Source organism: Vespa crabro, chromosome 13, assembly GCF_910589235.1.
Source record: "Vespa crabro chromosome 13, iyVesCrab1.2, whole genome shotgun sequence".
NCBI lineage: Eukaryota > Metazoa > Arthropoda > Insecta > Hymenoptera > Vespidae > Vespa > Vespa crabro.
The window spans coordinates 3,788,301-3,811,710 of NC_060967.1; the positions used below are offsets into that span (position 1 = coordinate 3,788,301).

Genomic DNA, 23,410 nt, shown 5'->3' on the forward strand with positions numbered 1-23,410 from the left:
TATTCACAGAGAGTATATTATCAATTAAAATATATTTCAACAGAATTTTCATTTTTTATAAAATTGTATTCTTTGATTTTCAAGAAAAACAAAAATATTAATGAAAACTATCGAAATTATAAATTATATCAAGACTTTTTAAATTTATCAGGACTCTACACTCTAAAAATATTAGAGTAGGGCATAAGTTAAATTTCTCTTATGTTAGAACTTGTACACTTGTATATCTGTAAATTTAAATCATATAGTGCTCATTAAGAACGTATGATCTAGCGACAGATCGAAGACAAATTTTATAATGGTAAGTATCAGCTATCGCCGTCTATTGAATTGTATCTGAAATACATTTGATAGATATATGCTTCTTCTATATAAATTATGATAATATTATATCTTTTTCTATTGTAAAAATATCATTTTATGCTTTATGTATGTAGTAATATGTTCAATCTTTGTATTTTTGTTTTATATGGCCTATTTCGATATTTTTAATTTGTTAAATTTTAAGTATTCTAAGAGTAAAGAAACGTAATTTTGACTTTTTAAAATTCTTTTATACTAAAATATGACATTAACTGAATTGAAAAATTCTTTTGAAAAACGATTGACAATAGAGAATCGCTATTATCATATACAAGAAGACAAATCAAATAATTTTTTTAGATTAGATTTAAACATTGCCAATTCAAAAAATATATACCAAAGTTACTGGAAACCAGGAATAATTAGAAACGCATGCGACGAAATACTCACACGAATGAATAGATCTTTTTTTTCTAAGTCATACATTTGTCATTCATAAAATTTAACATACGTTTGAAGCATGACAATATTTGATTAATTTTTTAATGGATTAATAATTAGAGCAATTTCATTAAAGTTTAACGTGCTTTCATGAAATGGACATATTGAAAAAAGAACATTGAACATTTAACGATTTATACAAGGTTTGTAATTACACGAATTTTCTATTATCTTATATACGTTTTGATTTGTTAGAGAATGAAGATTAATGTCATTTTCAGTGAATTAAAAAAAGGAAAAAAATGATAATCCATGCTCCAGATATTTCAAAAAATTTTATTTTGAACACAGCAATACGTGATGCTACTAATATAATACTCAAACCATATTTAACTTCAAGTGTTTCTTCATCATGCCTTCCAAATATTCGTATTTATGCAGATGCTAGTGAATCGGTAAATTCAAAGCAAGACCATACAAAAAAGTCTCAATATTTTTTAACACGAATGGCATCAATAGCATGGGATTTTTTAAATATTTCTGTTATTTTTTATCATAATGTAATAGAACAAGACAAAGACAGCGACTTAAAATAATATATTATATAAGTTTTTATTGAATGACTTTAAATTAAGTTTTTATTACGGTAATAGCTATGTTTGAGAGGTAAAACGAATACATAGTTTCGTATAAACTTTTTTACATCACTGTATAACATTTGCTATTATAATTTAAGATAAAGTCAATTGGCCAGCTTTTAATACTTGTCTTACGTTTATATTTATTCTAGCTTTAGATATGTATTTTTTGGCATGAATCCAGTCATTTTCATTAGTCTCTGTTTCATCCATATCCCAAGGAACTAATTGGGATGATAAAATTTTAGGTATTCCATGATATCTTAAACGCGATTTACCAGTCATTACTATTATATCACCGCTTCGTAAAAATAAAGCATCTGCTGGATTTTCTTGCGAAAGACCACCTATCAAAAATATAGCAGTCTGTCCAAAACTAATAGAAAAAAGAGGTGCTTCTACGTTTGGTTCAGAACAATCAGTATGTCCTGCTAACGTAGAATTCATTCGATAATAATTGATAATAGCTGCTTCTGCTTTAAATTCCGGAAAATTTAATACCCTGGCCAGAAACTGTGTTAATTCGATAAGTTCAATAGGCATAGGCGTTTTAGAATTTTCAGAATATACTTTTGTATCCCAATCGTGATGGTATCCCAGTGTTGCCCATCTTAACTTTGGGAGTAAACTTTCTGCTCTATTATTATTATTAGATCTACAAAAAAAAATGAAAAAAAATAATTTGTTTAAAATATAATTACGAGTATTTTTTTTACCTGAAACATATGTCCCACCAAGTTTCATCAATTAAAACATTATGAGCATCTAAATTTAATTTATTTGGTTTCCTTGAATAATCCTTCAAACATTTTATGATCCAATAATGATGTCCACTTGTTGTAAATGGATTTTTAATGAAAATAAGTCCTGCAAGTAATAATAAACATTAGGTTAAATTAAAGAAAATAATACTCAATGATATTAGTTTACCTGGAATATTTAACAACTCATAAATTTTCCAATCTTTGGAACACTTTAACCCAAATTTCTTTTCATATGTGTCATTTGTAAAATGTGTTTTAATGTTTTTAACCTAGAAATAAATACACATATATATATATATATACATATATATATATGTATGTATATATAAACACATATATATATATACATTAGAATATATAATGCATCAAACATACATACTTTAATAATATCTGGATAATTAAAGTCAATTACATTTGTTAAATCAGGCAATGGATTACGTCTTTTATAATATTTAAAAGTATCTTTGAACATTTTCCCTAACCATGAAAATCATCATATTTCATTAATTCCATGGCAACTCATCAGATGTCACTTTATCTGACATCCAATATTTTGCCAGTACATAATTTAATTTAATCTGAATATGTATATAACTATAAGAGAATACATAATTTACAAAATAAATCAACATTTATAATTTAAAGATATATTATAATTTATTATTTATGTATATTTTTTCGTAGTTCAGATCATTTATTTTTTGATACTATGTTACATTTTTATGGGCAATATTTTGTATTTTGATTTATGAGAATGTATAGGAAAAATATAATAAATTTCAAACCATTAAATTTAAGTTATAAAAACAACAATGAAATTATTTATAATCTTTCTTTTCTTACGAGATATTAGAAATATTAAATTACAAGAGGTATAGTGCCAGTTATATTAATGACTAAGGACGGTGAAATGTATTCGATCCTGCACTCAACACGTGCATTGTTCATTACCATTACTCCACTCATTTTGCATATCTTCATCATCTGTAGGATCAAAGCGAGATTATGTCGAGAAAGCGCAAGTTTCCCCTATAATTCTTTTTATTTTTTCATTAGATCTTTTATCTACGTGCTTGTCCCTTGGTAATTATCCATGATTAATTTTAGCATGTAATTTTCATATAATAGTTACTCCGTGGAAATAGCGTGATTTCATACAACAGAAAAGAGGCACGGCGTTCAGCCTCAAGGCTTTTCGAAAGCTCCGCGTAAATTAATAGCACAGCATGCCGCACGGTGTGTTAATGCTCCTTTCATTATCATTATCAATATGATCCATAAATAATATTTATTCACCTGAAATTTGATTGACAATTTATCCATCAAAAAGATATAAACTAATTTAATTTTTCCTGGATCTTTGTTTCGAGCAAAATTTACCATTAACCTTGACACTAGTGAATTTCTAACGATTAAGTGTGAAGTGTTTCTCGAGTAGTCACTCTTACTGTAATTTATTAGCATCTAGAAGCGGGTATCAAGAGGTAACTTATTTATTCTAGAATCATCTGACGTGTCAATAAAAAAACGACAAAGAGCGGAGAGAGAAATCGTTATCATATAACGAAAGAAAGGGTGAAAAAAGGATTCAGTCGAAGAGAAAAAGAGAAAAAGGGGAACAGAAAGAAGGAGAAAGAGAAAGAAAAAGAAAGACAGATTCAGGCGCGAAGAAAATCGAGTCGCGCCCAAAGACGATGCGCGACTGACTTCGTGTGTCGTTCGCGATCTCGGCCGTATTCGCAATTCGGACGAATCACAATGTTTGGCCGTTCTCAACGACGTCATCGCAGACCAATAGAAACTATGGTAAGTGACAACATTCGCTAAAAATAACTTCCATATATCTAGGCCGGTCGCGAGCGCGAATTATCCACAGTCGTGCGCCGGCAGCCGACATAGGCGGATGTTTTGTATGAGCGTGCGTACGTGCGTGCGTGCATGCGTACGTGCGTGCGTTAAATCGCGTCTAATCTTTTTCTTTCACGTTTTTTTTCTTCTCTTTTCTTTATCACCCTCCGACGTTTCGTGTATCCTTCGTAAAGAGTGTCTCTTACGTGTGTTTTGTTTGTTCTTTTTTTTGTTTTTTTCTCTCTTGCGTCTACTATATCGAAAGAACACCGACGTTATTTGTCGACGTTTATCGTCGTCGATATCATCCTCTCGTCGTTTCTACCACAACTTTGATGTTTTTTTTTTTCTACCGAGCAGAAAGAAGGTAGGATATAACCTCCTTCGCATGCTAAATTTCTTTTTCTTTTCCTTTTTTTTTTCTTCTTTTTTTTCTTCAACGACGATGCACGTGTTTTCCTTCTCCCCTCCACTTTCCAGTTATGCATGCAATAAATCTTGTGATCGGTATCTAGGAAACGCGTTTTATAGATCGATACTAGGTCGATGTTGTGATTTTAAACAATGAACCAATTAGGAAGAAATATTAATATTTCCGTTAAATGAATATTGTTTCATGAATATTAAATGATTTCTTTAATCATACTAACTTTTTTAATCTTTGGCGCCATTACTAATAAAAACATGGATTTTGCTTAATTTTTTTCTTTATCTATTAATGCAAATGCATTTTAATTATTTTAACCGTACAATAAATAACACGTATATGCGCTTTTTTCAAAGCTAACTTTTAAAGCTAACTAGTTTATTCAAAAAAAAAGAACCCGTAGAAACACGTGCAAACAAAAGAGATCTATACAACAATAGGTTTCGATAATTATTTAAGCGGCCTCGTATCCTGTTTCTATCCAATTTTCGAGCAGAGACAGCAAGATGTATAGTTTTCATGAGAATAGAAACGAGAAGGGTGTTCATAATAGTAGATTCATGAATATGAATGGATAATGTCCATTTGCCTTTGAAGTTTTCTATGTATTATTTCGACGATGAGCGAGGTGTTTAGATGAGCATGGTAAATGCGTTCGTGTTTCTAATTGTAAGTCAGTTTTTTAAAAATCGAACTTACAGGGAGATTTCGAATGATGAATATATTCGAATATAACGAAGATAATTATTCTAAAAGTAACGGTACGTTCTTGACAGTACTTTACGGTCTAATAGAAAATAATAATACGCAGAATCTCTAAATTAATGTAATTAAAAAAGAAAAAAGAAAACAAATGATTAGTTTTTTGTAGGACATGCCCAATATTATATGAAAGTAATATACATATATATAATCTTATCTCTCTCTTCTTTTCAAGGCAAAATAATCCGATCAAAAGGTTTTAGTCTTATCGACGGAGCCAATAGGAATGGTAGATTTGTCGTCGGTAGAATAGATCCTTTTCGCGGCCGTGAACTTAGTGACATTTCGTCGTCCAACGATCGATCGTGAATGGCGCGTCGCGACAGCGTCGTTTTCAAGTGTCGCGCAGGATATACGTGTTTTTAATTGGTTAAGAACGAACGAATGAAACGTAACTATTATAACGAGGCGTATATACAAATGTATGCTACTATATGTGTGTGCGTATATATATATATATATATATATATATATATATATGAATGTAGCACGATCTTCTTCTCGCGGAAGGTCAATGAAGATAGGAAAAGAGATAAAAGCATAAGAGAAGCGGGTGCGTACGTCCCTCGAATCGATTCGGATTTAATTTCTACGAGCACTCAACTTCCCCTTCTTTTTCTTCTTCATTGCAGAAAAAATGCGAAAGGTACGTTCTTACGTATGTAACACATACGACATGAGCAAAGGTGACTACCGATTTATCGGCGTCCAGGATACGAATAGCCTTCTTACAGCTGACTACGAAAGATGATATAACTGAATTTAAAGTCGCATGTCCTCTCTCTTTTTCTTAAATAAGAGAGAAAGAGTAAGAGGTAAGATAGAAAGGAAGAGAGAGAGAGAGAGAGAGAGAGAGAAAGAAAGAGAGAGTTCATTATTGTTCAAGGGCATCAATATACCGATTGAATTTAAAATGTTAATGCATTACGTACAATTGATGGTGTGTGCGTGTGTAAGTTTACTTCATCTCTCTCTCTCTCTCTCTCTCTCTGACTCTTTCTCGTATACTGTTAAAGAAAGATACTAATACCGGATTTATTGGACGTGCACGTTCGATCGCTTTCGGACTTACATATTAGAAAGAACGTGTAAACGTTAATATCGAGGTGCGATACGTTATCACGAGAACGTTATCGACATGACACTATCGTAATTACGATCTCATCCTGCACCACGAAGCTTGCATGTGTGTTACATAACGAAGGATGTGCCTACGAGTGCGGATGTACGAGTAGAACGTCGCCTTTATTTGTATTACAAATTTCGCGCCACTTTGACAATTGATAAGGTTTACAAAACTTGTTTTTTTTTTGTCTGTTTACATCTCGATCTTCTATTATGAATTAAAAAAAAAAAATTACAAAAGGAAAAATCTTAATTCTAGACGATTTGAAAATTTCGTAACTAACGAGTTCATTTACATTCTGTTTGCTTAATATCTATGTACATCTATATGCATGTATGCGTTTTCGAATTCTTCGAACCAAGAAAGATGCAGATTTAGACGAGAGCTTCGAAATCTTTTCTTCTTGTTTATTTGACGGGATAGCGAGTCGCGTGTACTAGCAGAGATATACTATTGCGAATTGGCAAATGCGTACAATGTTTTGTTTGTGAATATTATGATTCTACGAGAGACGACTCATATTTTGAAGGCGGTCGAAGATCAAAGAGAGAGAGAGAAGGGGAGGTATAATTCATAATGAAGTCGCGGACTTTTACAATGATTTCTTTACTATTCTTTATAAATATGGTAGGATATTATATATGAAGTTTTACAACCTGTCGAAAAATTAATTAAATCGAGTTTCTCGTCGACGTGCCGTCGTACACGCGTGTACTACGTACATATGTATATACGTTTTCTCTTGGATTATGTAATCTCATGTTGCTTCTCGTGTGTGCACGCCTGAGATTCCTAAGGCACGATCGCACGTGCTCGGCGATTATAAATTTTCAGTTTACGTCGATTGAAAATCCTTTTTTATCTTTTTAGCTCTGCCGAATTTTATATAACTAACAAATATATTTTTCCTAAAAGTAAATTAATGAAATTCTTTAAATAAATGACACGTTTAAAAATGTTCTGCACTAACAGAAAATAGTCAAAGATTATGTTTTTATCATTTCGCAAATATTCGTTGTTACTCATGGACTAGGAAGTAAAGAGAGTGTATAAATCGATCCATTTCAACGAAAACTGACTGATACGTATTATTTAAAGAGTATACAATGTTTTTCAAGGTTTTTTACTTTGAAGTATGCCGCTTTTACATATATATATATATATATATATATATATATATATACATATATATATATATATATATAAGAAAGAAAATATATATATAAGAAAGAAAAAAAATAGTTAAGGTTAATGTATAACTTGTGCGATAAATGTGGGAAACTCCGTGTTCATAGTAACCGCGATTATTGTAAGTATATATCTATATCAAAATTGTTTTATTTTTGTTCAAAGCAGGCTAGACAATCTCAAATAAAGTTTCGGTATCCTCTCCCATTATTTTCTCTTTTTTCTTCTCCTGTTTCTTGGTCCTGTTTCTTTAAGACCAAAAGTAGCATCGTATAAAAAGATTCTACTTGGTGATATAGAGGAAAAATCACACGGACGATTATTTCGGACATCTAAAACCATTATCATTACTACCGTGACATTTTGTAATTATTTGTTCTACTACATACGTTCCTCGAAAGTCCTCATTATGGTCGTTAACTTCCTAAAATACGACTCGTCTCGAATATATACCTATAAAGAACTTAATGAACAGTAAAGTACTTGAACGTGCGTGTGTGTAGAATATATACCCCGCTTATGTTCTCCAATTACGAATTTGCAGTGGTAGAACATCAAAAAAATTCTCACTCATTAAGGAACACAAACTAAGGAGGGAGGGATGATGCGGGCTTGGAAAGCATCAATCTTTATTAATCGACTAGTATCTTTTTTTTTTCTTTGAGTTGGTTTCTTCTGTACTGTTTTGAAAAAAAAAGAAAAAAGAAAGAAAGAAATTGTTGTTTTTCAAAACGTTAAATTCTAACGTGATCGATGAAAATTGTGCACATTTTATTTTGAAATGTGAAATATATTTAGAAAGACACATGGTATACTTTCTAATTGGTCTAAAATCTAACATATAAAAGTACTTAATTACGAAGACTTTTCACTTATTCAACTTTTATATACTTCCTACGCGATCTTTTTCGTATATTTCGAAAGAGAAAATAAAAATCGTTTTGATTCGCACAATGGTGGCTATCATTATGATAAAACGTTGCTCGTAAAGAAACGCGTGGATTTAGTTTAAAAATTACAAAGAAGGCGAGTATTACAAGTTTTCGATTCTGTCGCTTTTCTCATGACGCTTCTCGTTAAAACTACGAGAGGAGTTTTGCGAAGGCGTTTGATATGGGGACACGATGTTTGTAGGAATTAGGACGCCTACGTTTATGTCGGCAACCGTGCCGAAAAAGCACGATAAAAGCTTCCTTGCCAGATGGTCACCGCTTGCGCAAGTTCTCTCTCTCTCTCTCTCTCTCTATACATTTCCTCTTTTCCCCTCACCCCTTTTTATCGCTCAAGTTTTATTCACTAGCAGTACAAGATTTAGGGTGAGAATCATCGCATATGCTGCTAAATAATACATAGTACATTGTTTCTAATCATTACTATTCGATGAGCACAAACAAATTTGCTAGATGATTTTTAAAAATAGATTACTTTTTTTGAGACTGTTTAGGTTAACTTTTTTCAGATTGTATAGATTTTTTATTTAATATCAATGAGATATAAATAATTATTCTTCTTATTATTATTTACAACTTGCTTTCTATTATAAGAGCGTATTATAAGAGCGACCGAGTTTTGTCGTCGTTCCGAGAAGTTCTCTTTAAAAGATCGCCTCTCGAGCGATATCTCCCTCTCGTGTGTTTAGTTTCGCCGATATCGATACGATGAAACGTGCTTGCTCCATCGAAATGAACCCTTTTACTAACACATTGAAAGAAACATTCAAATCTAATCGAATGAAACCAATGTAATATTTAGATTAATTCGTATATCTCGTTATATACAATATTTTTGCTTTGTCATTTGAAATAATAAATTCATGCTTTATAGCTTACAATAAAGTATTAATTACAAAATTATATTTCATTTTCTTATCATAAATATTTGTACAAAGTGGCCCAAAAGCTTTTAGCTGATTTTAAAAATCAATTACTCTTTTTTGAGACTTTATCTTTTTCACATTATAACACTACAAGCCTAAAAAGTCTTAGAAGAGAGTAATTGTTTTTAAAAATCAGTTATATATTTTTAGCTGAGCCTGTAACAGTGATTAGAAATAAATTTGTAGTATAAATTTGACGTTACATAATTTATATATTTTCTTTCTTTGATAGACAAAAAAATGGGGTTATAGAAATTAAACGAAAAAGATCTATTTCTTCGATCATTGATCGATCTAACTGATCGATTTTGAAGAAACGAGCCTAAGAGAGTCGGAAGTGCGTGTGTATTCTTAGACGCCTACGTTCTTCTACGTACCGACGTACCTTGGCGCAAAATAAGCCAGCCGGCATTTATAATTTCTAAGTTAGCAACAGTCCGTGTACTCATTTCTTCTCAGTTATGTACCATCGAAGATCGATCGATAGATCTCCCACTAAGATATGAACAATTCTCTTTTGAGAGATTACTGTAACATTTTATAATTTAATAAGAGTAATTGATTTTAGAAATTATCTAGCAATTATCTAGAAATTATTTTGGCCCATTCTGTATATAGAAAAAATAGATTTTTCGTTGTTGTATCGAGGTGGTCATTTGATACAATCGAAAGCTCCGCTTCGAAGGCTCTCGTCAAGGGATCACCCGAATACCGAAGCGTCCCGACCGTACGTCAAAATCAAACGATTTCTATTTATAAGTTTGACGGCGAACAGAGCCAGCAATAGCTTCGATCGGACACCTGTTCGTTCCTTTGAACGAACGTATCTCTCCAAGTTTTTTGATTATTTCTAGAAGGACTTCTTTAGGTCAACAGGATATCTTTCATTTTCTTGCTTTTTTGAAAATAACTTTTGTTTATCAACTTATTTATCGAGCTGGAAATTTAAATGAAAAGAAGAAAAAGAAATTTAAAAGAAAAGCTTCCTTTCCTACTCTTTATTACTGTAACAAAGATAACAAAAAAATATTTTCGTATCTTTATAAAAAAGAGAAAGAAAAAAAAGAAAAGATTGACGACTTGGGTGGGCGGGCTAAAAGGTTGTCAATAGCTGTCAAGAAAATTTCTTTTCGAAAAGTTCTGGGTTGATACCTTTGAAAAAAAATATTGGAGTCTTGCTATCTCTAGACGTGCCACACAAACACACACACGGATGCACACACATTCAGACCTTTATTTCAATTGATAAATCTCATAAGTTTCTCGAAGAAAAGTCGTTTCGTAGGTCGCATCTTTGGTTTTTGAGCGTAGAAATTCTCTTCAGTTCGTGGTTGTTGGTCAAAAGAGAGAGAGAAAGAGAAAGAGAGAGAGAGAGCCTTCTTCTTCTTTCTCTTTTCTCAGTTCCTGTTTCTTTTTCTGTGAGTGTATCCATTTACGACGTTCACTACAAGTTTCTTGGGTTCCTTCGTGTATGCGTGCGAACGTTTCGTAAGAATTTTATATCGTTCCGTATTCGGAGCCTAATGCCCTTGCAACTCTCCTTCTCCTTCTTCGTCTCTCCTCCTCCTTTACCTTCGCCACCTCCACCAGCACCTCCTTTTGCTCCTTCTCCACCATTTACGGTTCCTCCTCCGCTCTTACTTTGACTTTTTTCTTATTTCTCGTGGGTCGTTCGAGTAAAAAAAAACAAAAAATCGAAATAAAAAAGGTCTTCCTCGAGACGAACTCGTCTTTGGGATTCCAGAAAGAGTGTCTTGTAAAAATACAAGAAAGGGTTCTCTGCCAGCGAGAAATTTACCTACTGACCTATATATCATGTTTGGAAGATGTACATGACATATGTTAGATTATATTTACTATGTTAATAATACTGTACTAATACAGTACTAATAAAATATTGTGTACGTAGTATTACTTATTGAACATTCTGATAGATCTTAAGATTTGTCAATTTTAATGTTAAAAGTTAGTACAAAATAATTTCTCTTTGAATATAATCTTTAACTCATAATAAAATGAAATAAAATCAAAAACGTGTGATTTAAGAATCGATTAGTTCGTGTTTATCGATAAGAAATAAGCACGACTTTCGATTATTTTTCTTTCTTTCTTTTACACTCGAGAAGCAAAGAATATTGACTTTGTTTAAACAGAGTGATGGCTCGACTTGATCTCTTTAAAATTACCAAAACCGCAGTCAAGGATGTTGCTCCATTATCAAACGTTTCTGGAATTTCCAAGCCGGAAGATGATAGGAATAATTTTACTCGATTTATGACGCGAATTATTTTTACCGTTTTCAAATGTTAATAATTTATGAATTTTTATTAAATGTTATAATTTACTAATTTTTATTTAAAATATTATAAAAATGCACAAAAATTGCTTTTAAAAAATTTTGCATGTGCTATTTGCAATTTTATTATCAGGAAAGAGTCGCATAGTGATCTATATTTACACATCATGATCGACGATTTGTTGTTTCAGATTAGATGAAAATCGATCATGTACAATCTAAACGTGAATGTGAATCCTAGTCCAACGGCTGCAGCGAGTCTTCTTGGTGTCGCGGCGGCCGAGGTCACTCCGAGGACACCGGAAATCGTAAACTCCTTGATCTCCATGATCAATCCGTTCGAGAACTATGGCAACGAGAAAAGCAGAGATCGTACCGACTCGACTAGCAGTGGTGAACCCAGTCCACCAAGTGTTCAACATACTTGTAGTCAGCTTATCAAGGAAGGTTCGCTTATTTTATTATAAATTATATAATTTTTATATAATTTATGCATATATACATACATAAATACATAAATACATACATCGGCATTACGGTTCAGAGGACTCTCAACCTCGTTCAGGAGTTTGTTCTAGTAATCAGTTTGACTTTCTTTCTCAATAACAAGTGGGTTTTTATGAGGTTGGGTTATCGAACCAATACTCAACCCCTATTAGTCACCTTTTACGACAACCAGGGAATACTGTGCATATATTTTATCCCCAACCTACAGGGGAGAAATAGTATAAATACATTACATATTTATTATATCAAATTTGTTTGTTAATAGGCCTAAAGTTGACGTTACAAACTAAGAGACGAGCAAACGGAAGTGGTGACGAGGGGAAGAAGAGGACTAAAAGAGAGGATGGTAGTGCAGACGACGAGGAGGAGGACGACGGGAGCAACAACAACAACAACAACAACAACAACAACCGGGGTGGAGTAAGAACAAAAATCGCATACTGTTAGCTCGCTAAAACGATAAAAACAGTCGTGACTGTAAGTCGCTACCTCATCGAGCATCATCAAAAAAGAGAAAAAGAGAGAGAGAGAGAGAGAGAGAGAGAGAGAGAGAGAGAGAGAGAGAGAGAGAGAGATACGCGAAACGCGAGATTTTTCTTTTCTCTACTAACTTTCGCCCATCTCAGTCTCCGCTAAACGTCTTACAGTTGACACCAGAGGACGAGGAGAGACGACGGAGGAGACGAGAGAGGAACAAAATAGCAGCTACCAAATGTCGGCTGAAGAAACGTGAGAAGACGGTGATTCTGGTGCAAGAATCTGAGACCTTAGAAACACAAAATCACGACCTCAAATCACAAATCCAGGAGCTGGAGATGCAAAGGCGTAGATTGGTCGATATGCTCAGTTTACATGGACCAACTTGTTTGAAACAAGGTGGTGCTACGGATACCTCTTATCAGCAATATGCCGAACCATTACATCTACCAAGTTACCAGGATAACTTCGTTCAGCCACCACCAGCCTTGAATCAACCTCAAAACTGTGTCACGGATTATCCTGTCAAAATCGAGGAATACGAAGGTGATTTCTATCGACAGGAAAGTCCTTATGTACCAACCACCGATTCTGGTTGCACCGTTTAGCTTTAACTTTCTCTTTACGGTTTTTCTGAGAGAAGAATATCAATGAATCGGCTTGATCTTGATCAATAGTGGAAAGACTACATATGCATTCCACATACAAAGATGATAAAGAACAATGATTAGATTAGTTTTGGAATTTTTCTTAAAGAATTTCTGTTGATCATGTCTTTTTAACCCTTTAATGCATTTATTTTGTTGGATTATTTTCAAACAAAAGATATATTGCCTATTTGAAATTATGAAAAAATTATATACAAGATTAACGTCTTATTATTTGTGCATTTAAGGGTTAATCGAGCAGATTTTAATTAATCTTCTCTCATTTCCGTAACAAGTCCTTATCTTATAAGTTAATATTTTATTATTTGTGTAAAATGTGAAAAATTTTTTGTTTTCCTTTCTTCTTTTTCTAGCTTTATATTTTCCATTTTTCTTATACACCTGTCTTTTCTTATTTACATTTTCTCTCTTTCTTTCTTTTTTGTTTCTTTTTAACATGCTCGTAATGTTCTATAGAGAACGCTCGAAGACATTCCTTCGTAATAACCGTACTGTGACATTCTTGTTTATTGTAATTCGTACAATAAACAGATTCGATCTTAAACGCTATTTAATTATGCAGAATGATTCGCTTATTGCACATAGTGCTGCATGCGATTTTCAAACAATCAAAAGATATTTTTCGTTTATTTGCTGACAAAATAGAATGCTTACCCGATATATACGTTAAGTGTTTTTGTTGATATTGGCCCTTGCAGGATACTTATAATTACTATGAATATATAATTAATGACATTTAATATAAATATATATTATACCTACAGGCATACATGCACAATTAATTATTGATGTACATTTTATTATATGACAGATAGTTAGATTTGTTAACAAAATCAAAAATAAGTGCCTAACGATATACCTCAGTTGTGGGTAGTTACCCTCCCTTGGTACGTTAAAAATTGATCTTTTGACTATTCACACACACACGTACACACGCGTTCGCATACGCATGCATGCGTAAACACTCTTCTTATATACATTCTATGTGTATATTTTTGCAAATACTTTGTGATTCTTTATAACGAAACGTACCTTGGGTATATTAAAGAGTTCTTGCAATTAACGTAAGTTAATTAAATTATTAGCGCAGAACATTATGATTATTAAGAAATATGCTTAAAATAGACAAATCAAATGCTTCTTGTTAGAATGCTGCTGCCATAAAATCAAAGTAATCTAAGTGATAAACAAAGTCTTCCTACGCTTCTTCTAATTGAAGCGAAGAGAAGATTTATTTCTTACGTTATGTTATTACGTATGAGATGATTACTTACACAAAATTTTATTACCTACGATATAAGAATATATTTAAATAAGTGAACCGATATAGTTACACACATTGGTGCTTTAGATATTTCTTTTTATCATTATATTAAATTTTGTTAAGTTGCCTGAAGAGAGTATTTAATAATTTAATAGAAATGTTATAAGATTAATAATCTCACATCTAATCGGTGTCTATTTTTTTCTAATAAATCATTATTTTAGGAACGATTAATATATAAGATTCAAATGCATCTTTAAATTTATATTGAAAAAAGGAAAAAAAACAAACAAAAAACAGTATTTTTTTATTCGTCTATACACATTTATTTCTTTTTTTGTGATTATCATAGTTTAATATCGAAAAGAAATACTTCTTCTTATGCCTTCAAATGTATTTCTTAGATGCATAAGTATTCATACATGCGAGTTATTTCAGTAACACTTTTGGCATCTGTTTTTATAGCTAAATAAAAAACGCATTACTGCCTTTATGAAATACGTAAAAATGCACATAAAACTGTTCGTTAAAACATGTGCCTTGATTTTGGAACGTTGTCAATGTTCAAAATTTAATTTGATCATTTCTAGCAAATGATATAATGTTTATAGAGATTTCTGCAAAAAAAGATATAATCCTGGGCAAATTATTCGTTATTTTATAATAATTTTATATGTCCAGGCTTTTTTTTTTGATAAAATTTTCTATGATTACTTTTTACTCATATTAAACTCACTCGAAACTTGTGTTTTTTTCCTTTTTCATAGTTCTTTTTTTGCACGATATTTTTCTGTCGAAAATAAAAACTGTAAATAACATGCTAACATAATATTAGCATAATGGCTTTAGAAATTTAATATTGTAAACATAGAGAAAATCATTAATTTTCTAAATAAAAGTGCCTTGGATATTAATATTTTGTTTTTTTAAAAACCATCAATAAAAAAAGATCGATTATTTCTTCTTATTTTATTATAAAACTCATTGTATTATACACATCTTATGTATTTATTTCTATAATCATGATAAATTTAATAAACAAATATTATATTATATAAATTAAGTTAAAATAGGAGCGGAGGACAGACCAGGTGAACTTATTATAGCTTAACAATATTTTTTATATAGTACGAATTTACGAACCCCTGTGAACAATTATAAATGTTTAGCTTTGAAATTTTAAAGAACTTTTGAAAAAATAAATTTAGATAGTACTTACACAATGATATTATTGATAGGGATATGAATTAATTTCACGAAAAATCCTATGAAACCCATTATACAAAAACCGATGGCAGTTGCGATTGCAATTTTTTGAAACTCTATAAAAAGAAGACACATACATTAAAGAAAAATATCCTTCTATTTCTTTATATTACAGACATATTTCTTATACCTTTTCGATCTGGTTTTGTACATCTTTTTACAAGACGTATACTGTCTTTGGCGAACTGGCGTCCTGGTTCTGTTAGTTTTTTAACCTGATCCATGATAATAAAATTTCTGCGGATCATAGAAAACAAATAACACTTTAATAGCTACAAAATAACTGATTTATCTTGTTTGTTAATTTTAAGTTCATACATAATACATATATTTTCTTTAAACATATGGAAATGTAATCTATTTGTAACGAAATTAAAGCTATTGTTTAAGCGTAATATAAAATAAGCAAAGTATCTATATTTAATACACTTTAAGGTTCTAATCTTGACTGAATGTTTTATCTTTATATCAAATTAAACCTTTTTTGATATTAAACTAAACTTACTAATGAATATAGACATAAAATAAGAAAGAAATAACATCCACAGTTATATGAAGATTTATGAAAACAAAATATACTTTATATGTATCTAACCTGAAATATAAAACGTACTAGATATTAGGTTACAAAAAATCAACGTTCTCTTGATAAATTATAGATAATTAAAATATATATGAAAGAGTAACATTTAATAAGAAATAAAAAAGATATCTTCTATTATAATACTTACGTTGTGCACGAACAGAGAACGTTATACAAAGTGTCGTATTTGACGTCAATCAACACGATTACAAGATAATCATGAGCTACGTGGATGAACGTCGTAGATACGTCATTTCCGACTTATGACGTTGTATCGAAGCGCCATCATGATGGCATCAACGTTACTTTACCGCGCTAATTTGAATATCTTATGCTTATAAGAGAAACATTAGGGAAATACATTTTTAATTTTATTTTCTGTTTCTTTTATCTTCACTAGACCTATATAACTTATAAAAACACAAATAATTCGTTGTATAGTAATATATCGATATGTTCGTATGAAATTGTAAGAATCAATATGATTCGCCAATATTTTATCTATTTGCATACTCTGCAGGAAACCAAACCAATTATCGTTACAATACCATTATCCTACTTATCTCATTTGTATATAATCCAATGTTCATATATGACAGAGATAATATATAGTTATGTTGATTCATAAGTCATCTTTATCTTCTTTTTCTCTATGTGTAGACATACACACACAACACACAAACAAGAAATACATAACATTTCATGGTAATTTGATAAGGAAATACGTATTATCTTCGTAAAATTATTTTTTTCTTTTTTAACAAAAATAGAAACAAGAAGTTACGTTGGAGTGATATAATTAGAGGTGAAATTTTTACAAAATAAAAAATAAAAACTCGTAAGTTTCTCATAAAAATTGGTTAGGTGATAATGTCACAAAGGTTAAGGGTAAACACCGTCGTAATATATTTCCCCATGTCGTGGACGAGAAGCAACTAATCATTACAGAGGCGCTTCACTTTCCTTCCATCTCTACGTCTTCCCGCCCCCATGGCCTCTTCTATATCTAAGTACCATCACTCTGTGTCTTTCTCAACGATCAGTATTAATCAGCGCGGGAACGCCGAAGAAGCAACAACAAGATGATTCGTTGGATCTTTCTCTGTACGTTTCTTTTTGTTTCTGGTGTCATTGAGCTTTCTTATGCTGTTGAATTCCAGGATTGTGGTAAGAAACATATCAATTTTTATCTTTTTCTGTTTATAGTATGCTAAAAAAATTGTTAGCCTTTTATTTATTTTTAGTAATTTTTTTCTTTTTTATTATTAAAACGATGTTTTGTATTTCTTGCGTGATTTTTTTGTTTAATGTGAATTTAATATTAATCAACTTTGATGTATTTATCGTCGTTGTTATGTGTCACGCGCTGTTTTTTAAGCGGTAAAATTTAAACGAAATAATATGTCGTCAGGAGATTATTATTTTAGAGAAACAATTTAGATTGTAGTTAATTTATAGTCTCAGTTTTTCTATTATTTACATCGTTAAAATTTTCGTCTGTAAGTTCAATTAATCTATATTGTAACAAGGTCTTTGACCATGGAAGAAACGACAAATTTAATTCGTGGCGTACTTTATCATCCATCGTAGAGTCAAAGGACACTTTCTTTTATATATGTCATATCACATTTCGTGAGATAATACACGTACGAATCATTTTCTATCGTTCAAAATTCATTTTTTATGATATCAAATCTCTTTCTTTTCAAATTAATAATTTCAATAAATAGAGAAGAAATAAAGTTTGCAATTAATGATATAATTGAATTTTTCTTATATTGTAAAAAAAAAAGAAAAAAAGAAGATCACAAAAAATGTTTTATAATATTAAATTTTATTTGCTTGTATTAAACTTTACAAATATTATAACTATTACGATGCTATTACAATAAAGTATATCATTGAAGTAGCAGGTATTATTTGTAACTATTCGTTCGTGTAATTAATTATTTCTTTTGATTTGACTTTGATGCGTGATTCATGCTTTTGATCATAAAATGCGAGCCAATGAGTTCTTTTCACAATGTCCTTTTCACAAAAAATTGTTATAATAATAAAGTAATTGCTGACAATTTTATACAGTTTATGATATTTTTGTTTTCTTTCTACAATATTTTTTGAATTTTTTTTTCGTCTCGTAGAATTCATACGTAAAATGATTGTTAGTTTTTACTCCATCATTAAATTGATTCTATTTCTACTTTTTTTTTTTTTCTTTTTACATAAGCATTCGTAATTCGTATAATTCTATATTTCTGGTAAATCTAACATATTGTTTATCAGATAAAATTTTTTATTATAAACGTGATTTTTATATAATTGTAGATTATGTATTTTAATAATTGTAATCTTTCGTTCATGTGATACATATATGATCATTATTATAACTGTTAATATCATGGTATTATTCGATTTCTTATTTAATTATTTTTTGTAGGTTCTAAGATTGGACATTTCACAAAAATTACCGTTTCTAATTGTGATACTTCCAAAGCAGCATGTGAATTCGTTCGAAATACTAATGCAAGTCTAATTATAGACTTTATACCATGTAAGTTAAATTACTTCTCTTTTCTTTTATATAATTTTCTATAAATTAAATTATCATATGTATCGATATGCTTTTTTTTAGCTCAGGATGTTTCAGAAGTAGAAGCAGTTGTTCATGGTATAATTGCAGATGTGCCAATACCATTTCCTTTACCACATCCTAATGTGTGTACAAATTCTGAATCTAATATACAGTGTCCTTTGAAAAAGGATACTCAATATACTTATAAAGCTGTTTTACCAGTCGATCCAAAGTATCCTAGGGTAATATAAATAATTATTTTTCTACGAAAATAATAAGAATTAAATATTTCTAACATTTTTTTTTATCGTTATTTACAGTTGTCTGTTACAGTTAAGTGGGAACTTCAAAATGAGAATAAAGAGGATATTATTTGTGTTAAAATACCAGTAAAAATTAAATAGAAACCTCATATATGTGAATATGATTATTTTTACTTGTAATTATTTACTATTTTCAATTAATTATGTTCTTAATGATATTGGTCTGTAATTATTATAAGTATAATTGATTTATAAACATTAAAATTATGAAATAATCCTTAGTCAATGTTTATTATGCCTATATTTATTATGCCTATAAATCTGGCATATGGAAGTATTTCTTGGTATGTTATGAAAGTTTGTAAAAATTAACAAACTGGTAAGAAAAGTTCATCGAAAATATTATTTATATTTCTTTATGATTTATCGATGACAGTAGTAAAGATGTATTTAAAAGCTTAGTAAATAAAAGATTGTTATATGTAGAATATCACGGCGTTCATTTTATAAAACTGATAATATTACATACAATTTACATACTAATGGAAATGAGTATATTTTAATGTTTAAATTTACATATTGGCTATAGAAATAGCTCTATCGAAGTCTTTTTTCTGTTTCCTTTTGTTTTCTTATCTTTTTTAGATTATTATAGATCATTTTATTGTTTAAATCCAAAATATGTTACAACCAGTCACTTAAATACTGGTACATTTGAATTTAATGTCTTTTTAATAATCTATATTTCAGTGGTTAGCTGAAATACGATAAGGTATAATGTACTACCTTAAATTCTTTTTTAATATAAATTAAGTCTTTTGGTAACTTTGGCATATTTTTACTCGCTATCAACTATCCATTGCATTTGTTCTATCTTCGACTCGTTCAGTATCCATTTGATGAATCGTTCTTTTGCTTCGTTGTCTTATAGAACTCTGTTGACCATTCCTCAATGTTTTTTGCGCTTGATATATAGGCTCGTACTCTCTTAATTGTGCCATGAATCCTTCGTTCGGATTTATGCAAAATCTCCTTTGTTGTACTATGGCATATGCATGACTAAAATATCAATAAATATTTAGGAAATTTTAACGACAGATAAATACATCAATATTAGGCAGCTTACGTTTGTGAAAGTCCATAAGTTTCCATTACATATGCTAAAACTAATGCGGCTGATCTCGATATCCCTGCATTACCATGAACTAGAACTTGACCACCGGAATTTATACCTTCGTCTATAAATTCTTTAACCCTTTGAAAATGTTGAATTATATTTTCTGTGGCAGTATCGGCTATATTCAAGACCAGATACCTACGATATTTAAATATTTCTTTATACATGTCTAATTATCTTAACGATGTAAATAAATATGTACTTGAATCTATCAGGAAAGTTTGGCCGTATAAAATGTGCTTCTATATCTTGTCTAACGCAGACTATATGAGTGATGCCGTGTTCTATCAAAGATTGCAATTTGGCTCGGCTCGCAGCGCTGTATGGTCCGAGATATAAACCAGGTACCACTTTCTAAAAATATATTGTCAAGAAATTAATTTTATTTATTATCTTAAAGACTCACATGCGTCATTATAGAGATAAGAACTTGTATACCTGCATGCATCTTCTCATAGTATAAGTCCATTCTTTAGGTCTATCTAACGAGGAAATAGGTATTCTTGGATATTCGTCCGATCCATTTTCACTAGTGCTTTCCTATAATATTTAAGTAATTCATATCAATTTATGTACAAGACGAAAATAAAAAGACGCATTAAAATCTATATTTCTACGAAAAATTAGAAACTTTTGATAGTAAATAAACAACTTAACCTTAATAGAAAATTTTTTTGTAATAGATACCATGATCGATTTTACAATGAACTAACCTCATCTTGAAGCTTGCCGTTGCTATCTACGGATATCATACCACAAATTTATTATTTACAAAAGCTTCAGAAAGTCAAGATATATAGAAAACAACAGGCCGAAAAATTCTTTTTCCCGCTAACGTAATATTACTCTTTGACGTGTCGGCCATTTGCCTGTTTCATTCTATCTAGGCGCCATCTGTCGACGAAGTAGAGAAGTCGAGTGATATCGATTCTTAAATGTTTTCGATATTTTTCGATTCGATAAATACTTTTTAAATTTAATACATTTATATCCACATACACTTTTATGTTAAAAAAACATGAATTTTAACGATTTTTATAATATAATTGGGAACGATTAAGACTATTTAAATTAGTGTACGCAATTATTATAAAACATTATTTTGTTTATATTCATCGTAAATAATACTTTGCGATAAATAATGATAATGAATCATACTAGACCGTACTAGATCTCGAAATACTTGGCCGCTTTTTTAAACGTTACCGGATTCCACGACGTAAAACTTTTCATAGTGAGACGTTATTAGAAATATTATGACTCCTTTCTAAAAATAATTGCACTTCTGAAAAACTCATTGTCGTGGCATGGTCGGTTATTCGGCCGTTCAATTGCGTAATTCTTTCGCGGTTCGTTTCTGCGATCGACTAATCAAATCGACCGACTTTTTCTTTTCTTACTCATGGAATTCAGGAAGATATAAGTAAAATACTTATATATATATATATATACAAATTCTTTGCGATAAGGATGTTCGAATCATGAAAAACAATTTCACAATTTTGTCAATAAAAAAATAATTTATCTATTTGATATTTTATTATAATTATTATATCGAGATTATCGATTATTTGATTAGATTATATTCTAACGATATATTCTTTAATTCGCATTATTTGTTGGATTAGCATCTAGAATTTTGTTTTTGCGTTTTTCTTTTCTTTTTTTAAATCAAAGTATTATAACATTTTTAATTTGCCTAAGATTGCGTCGGATATCCTACGAGAACGAGGAACGAAGTAATTTAGTTACCAAGTCAGGCGAATGGTGCTTTACGAGACGGTAGAGCAACGTCGACCGACCAATTTTCTTCCGGGTTTAAGCTAATACGTTCCTATCAATCGTGGCCGCTTTCGCGAAGAAAGTTTACTTGAACGAGTTCGGTTTTGCAACATATGAAATAAAACGTACGTTTCGTTACTAATGGATGTAACGAATCCCATGATATTTGAGGGTCTTTTAACCTAACAAAATTTATTTTCGTCCCGCCAAAGACAAGAAAAGGAAAAAGAAAAAGAAAAAAGAAAAGAAAAAGATGAAAAAAAGAATGCGATCGAAGTAGTTCTTTGTTTTTATCCTTTTTTAAAGTTATTCGAAAATAATTCGATCTAGTCTAGGATTAGAAAGAGAATAATTAATAATGCTGTCCCTGGGAAAATAATTAGCTCTGTCTTTACGAGTGAATGGTACATGCTTACATAGTATGTATGCACGTGGATATACACGATGTATACCCCGTAAGATGCCTTCTTTCCATTTTTGTCATTCTCAAAGTCATTGCTTGCGGCTCTGGCACAACGAGATGAGATAATCTTTTAACTACTTCTTTCTATCTTTTTTCTAGTGTTTTTCTTCTAATTAATAGTGTTTAAACAATTATTTTTCTAGGTAAATAAGAATTTTAGAGGAAATAATAATGATCTAATGAAAAAGATATTTTTTTTTAATCAGAAAGAATTGTCGACGTCATAATCATCCATTTATTTAACTTTTAAATTCTTACGGATCGAGAAACCCATTTTCTATCAGTATCATCGAATATTCTTATCATATTTTAATGATCAAAAAGTACATATGTATATATACATATATATATACATATATATATACATATGTATACATACACATATATATATATAGATATATATAGATATATATAGATATATATATAGATATATATATAGATATATATAGATATATATATAGATATATATAGATATATATATAGATATATATATAGATATATATATAGATATATATAGATATATATAGATATATATAGATATATATAGATACCGAAAGAGAAGGTTTGTAGTAGGCTCAAACTCACGCAAGCGTGCTTCTGTTCACTTTCTAAGACGGTGCTTAGCTCGGTTCACAGATATGGGAATACACATAGCCTCCGGCATCTTGATTGTCGCAATCGCCATCCTTGGTTTACGAATCTGGAGCATTCGAGACTTG

The 23,410-nt window shown here is 30.6% G+C and overlaps 5 protein-coding genes across 10 annotated transcripts; 2 read left to right on the top strand and 3 right to left on the bottom strand.

The window, feature by feature from the left end:
- Positions 1 to 1,060: 1,060 nt before the first annotated feature.
- Positions 1,061 to 6,329, bottom strand: LOC124428826 (nucleic acid dioxygenase ALKBH1). Of its 4 annotated transcripts, none has more exons than XM_046973359.1 (5): positions 6,214 to 6,329; positions 3,098 to 3,442; positions 2,313 to 2,415; positions 2,099 to 2,249; positions 1,061 to 2,037 (listed from the first exon to the last, which is right to left on the bottom strand). In XM_046973359.1, the coding sequence occupies exons 2-5, from the start codon at positions 3,128 to 3,130 to the stop codon at positions 1,476 to 1,478; spliced, it is 849 nt and encodes a 282-aa protein (XP_046829315.1). In that variant the 5' UTR covers positions 3,131 to 3,442; positions 6,214 to 6,329; the 3' UTR covers positions 1,061 to 1,475. The 4 variants fall into 4 exon arrangements, with proteins under 4 accessions (XP_046829315.1, XP_046829313.1, XP_046829311.1 ...); XM_046973357.1 differs by lacking the exon at positions 6,214 to 6,329 and adding an exon at positions 3,527 to 3,920; XM_046973355.1 differs by lacking the exons at positions 3,098 to 3,442; positions 6,214 to 6,329 and adding an exon at positions 2,526 to 2,678.
- Positions 4,009 to 14,384, top strand: LOC124428828 (activating transcription factor 3). Of its 3 annotated transcripts, none has more exons than XM_046973363.1 (4): positions 4,009 to 4,361; positions 11,861 to 12,116; positions 12,442 to 12,596; positions 12,824 to 14,384. In XM_046973363.1, exons 2-4 carry the CDS (start codon positions 11,879 to 11,881, stop codon positions 13,259 to 13,261), a joined length of 831 nt encoding a protein of 276 aa, XP_046829319.1. In that variant the 5' UTR covers positions 4,009 to 4,361; positions 11,861 to 11,878; the 3' UTR covers positions 13,262 to 14,384. The 3 variants fall into 3 exon arrangements, with proteins under 3 accessions (XP_046829319.1, XP_046829320.1, XP_046829321.1); XM_046973364.1 differs by lacking the exon at positions 4,009 to 4,361 and adding an exon at positions 5,681 to 5,829; XM_046973365.1 differs by lacking the exon at positions 4,009 to 4,361 and adding an exon at positions 6,453 to 6,471.
- Positions 14,385 to 15,260: 876 nt separating this feature from the next.
- LOC124428681 (protein transport protein Sec61 subunit gamma) lies at positions 15,261 to 16,720 on the bottom strand. The gene is made up of 4 exons (XM_046973028.1): positions 16,583 to 16,720; positions 15,982 to 16,088; positions 15,805 to 15,907; positions 15,261 to 15,730 (listed from the first exon to the last, which is right to left on the bottom strand). Exons 2-4 carry the CDS (start codon positions 16,073 to 16,075, stop codon positions 15,721 to 15,723), a joined length of 207 nt encoding a protein of 68 aa, XP_046828984.1. The 5' UTR covers positions 16,076 to 16,088; positions 16,583 to 16,720; the 3' UTR covers positions 15,261 to 15,720.
- A 474-nt stretch (positions 16,721 to 17,194) lies between these two features.
- Positions 17,195 to 19,759, top strand: LOC124428680 (NPC intracellular cholesterol transporter 2 homolog a-like). The gene is made up of 4 exons (XM_046973027.1): positions 17,195 to 17,601; positions 18,872 to 18,985; positions 19,067 to 19,248; positions 19,327 to 19,759. The coding sequence occupies exons 1-4, from the start codon at positions 17,517 to 17,519 to the stop codon at positions 19,408 to 19,410; spliced, it is 465 nt and encodes a 154-aa protein (XP_046828983.1). The 5' UTR covers positions 17,195 to 17,516; the 3' UTR covers positions 19,411 to 19,759.
- A 49-nt stretch (positions 19,760 to 19,808) lies between these two features.
- Positions 19,809 to 21,316, bottom strand: LOC124428679 (serine/threonine/tyrosine-interacting protein-like). Its single transcript, XM_046973026.1, has 5 exons — positions 21,160 to 21,316; positions 20,885 to 20,986; positions 20,649 to 20,800; positions 20,396 to 20,584; positions 19,809 to 20,328 (listed from the first exon to the last, which is right to left on the bottom strand). Exons 1-5 carry the CDS (start codon positions 21,196 to 21,198, stop codon positions 20,118 to 20,120), a joined length of 693 nt encoding a protein of 230 aa, XP_046828982.1. The 5' UTR covers positions 21,199 to 21,316; the 3' UTR covers positions 19,809 to 20,117.
- Positions 21,317 to 23,410: the final 2,094 nt, after the last annotated feature.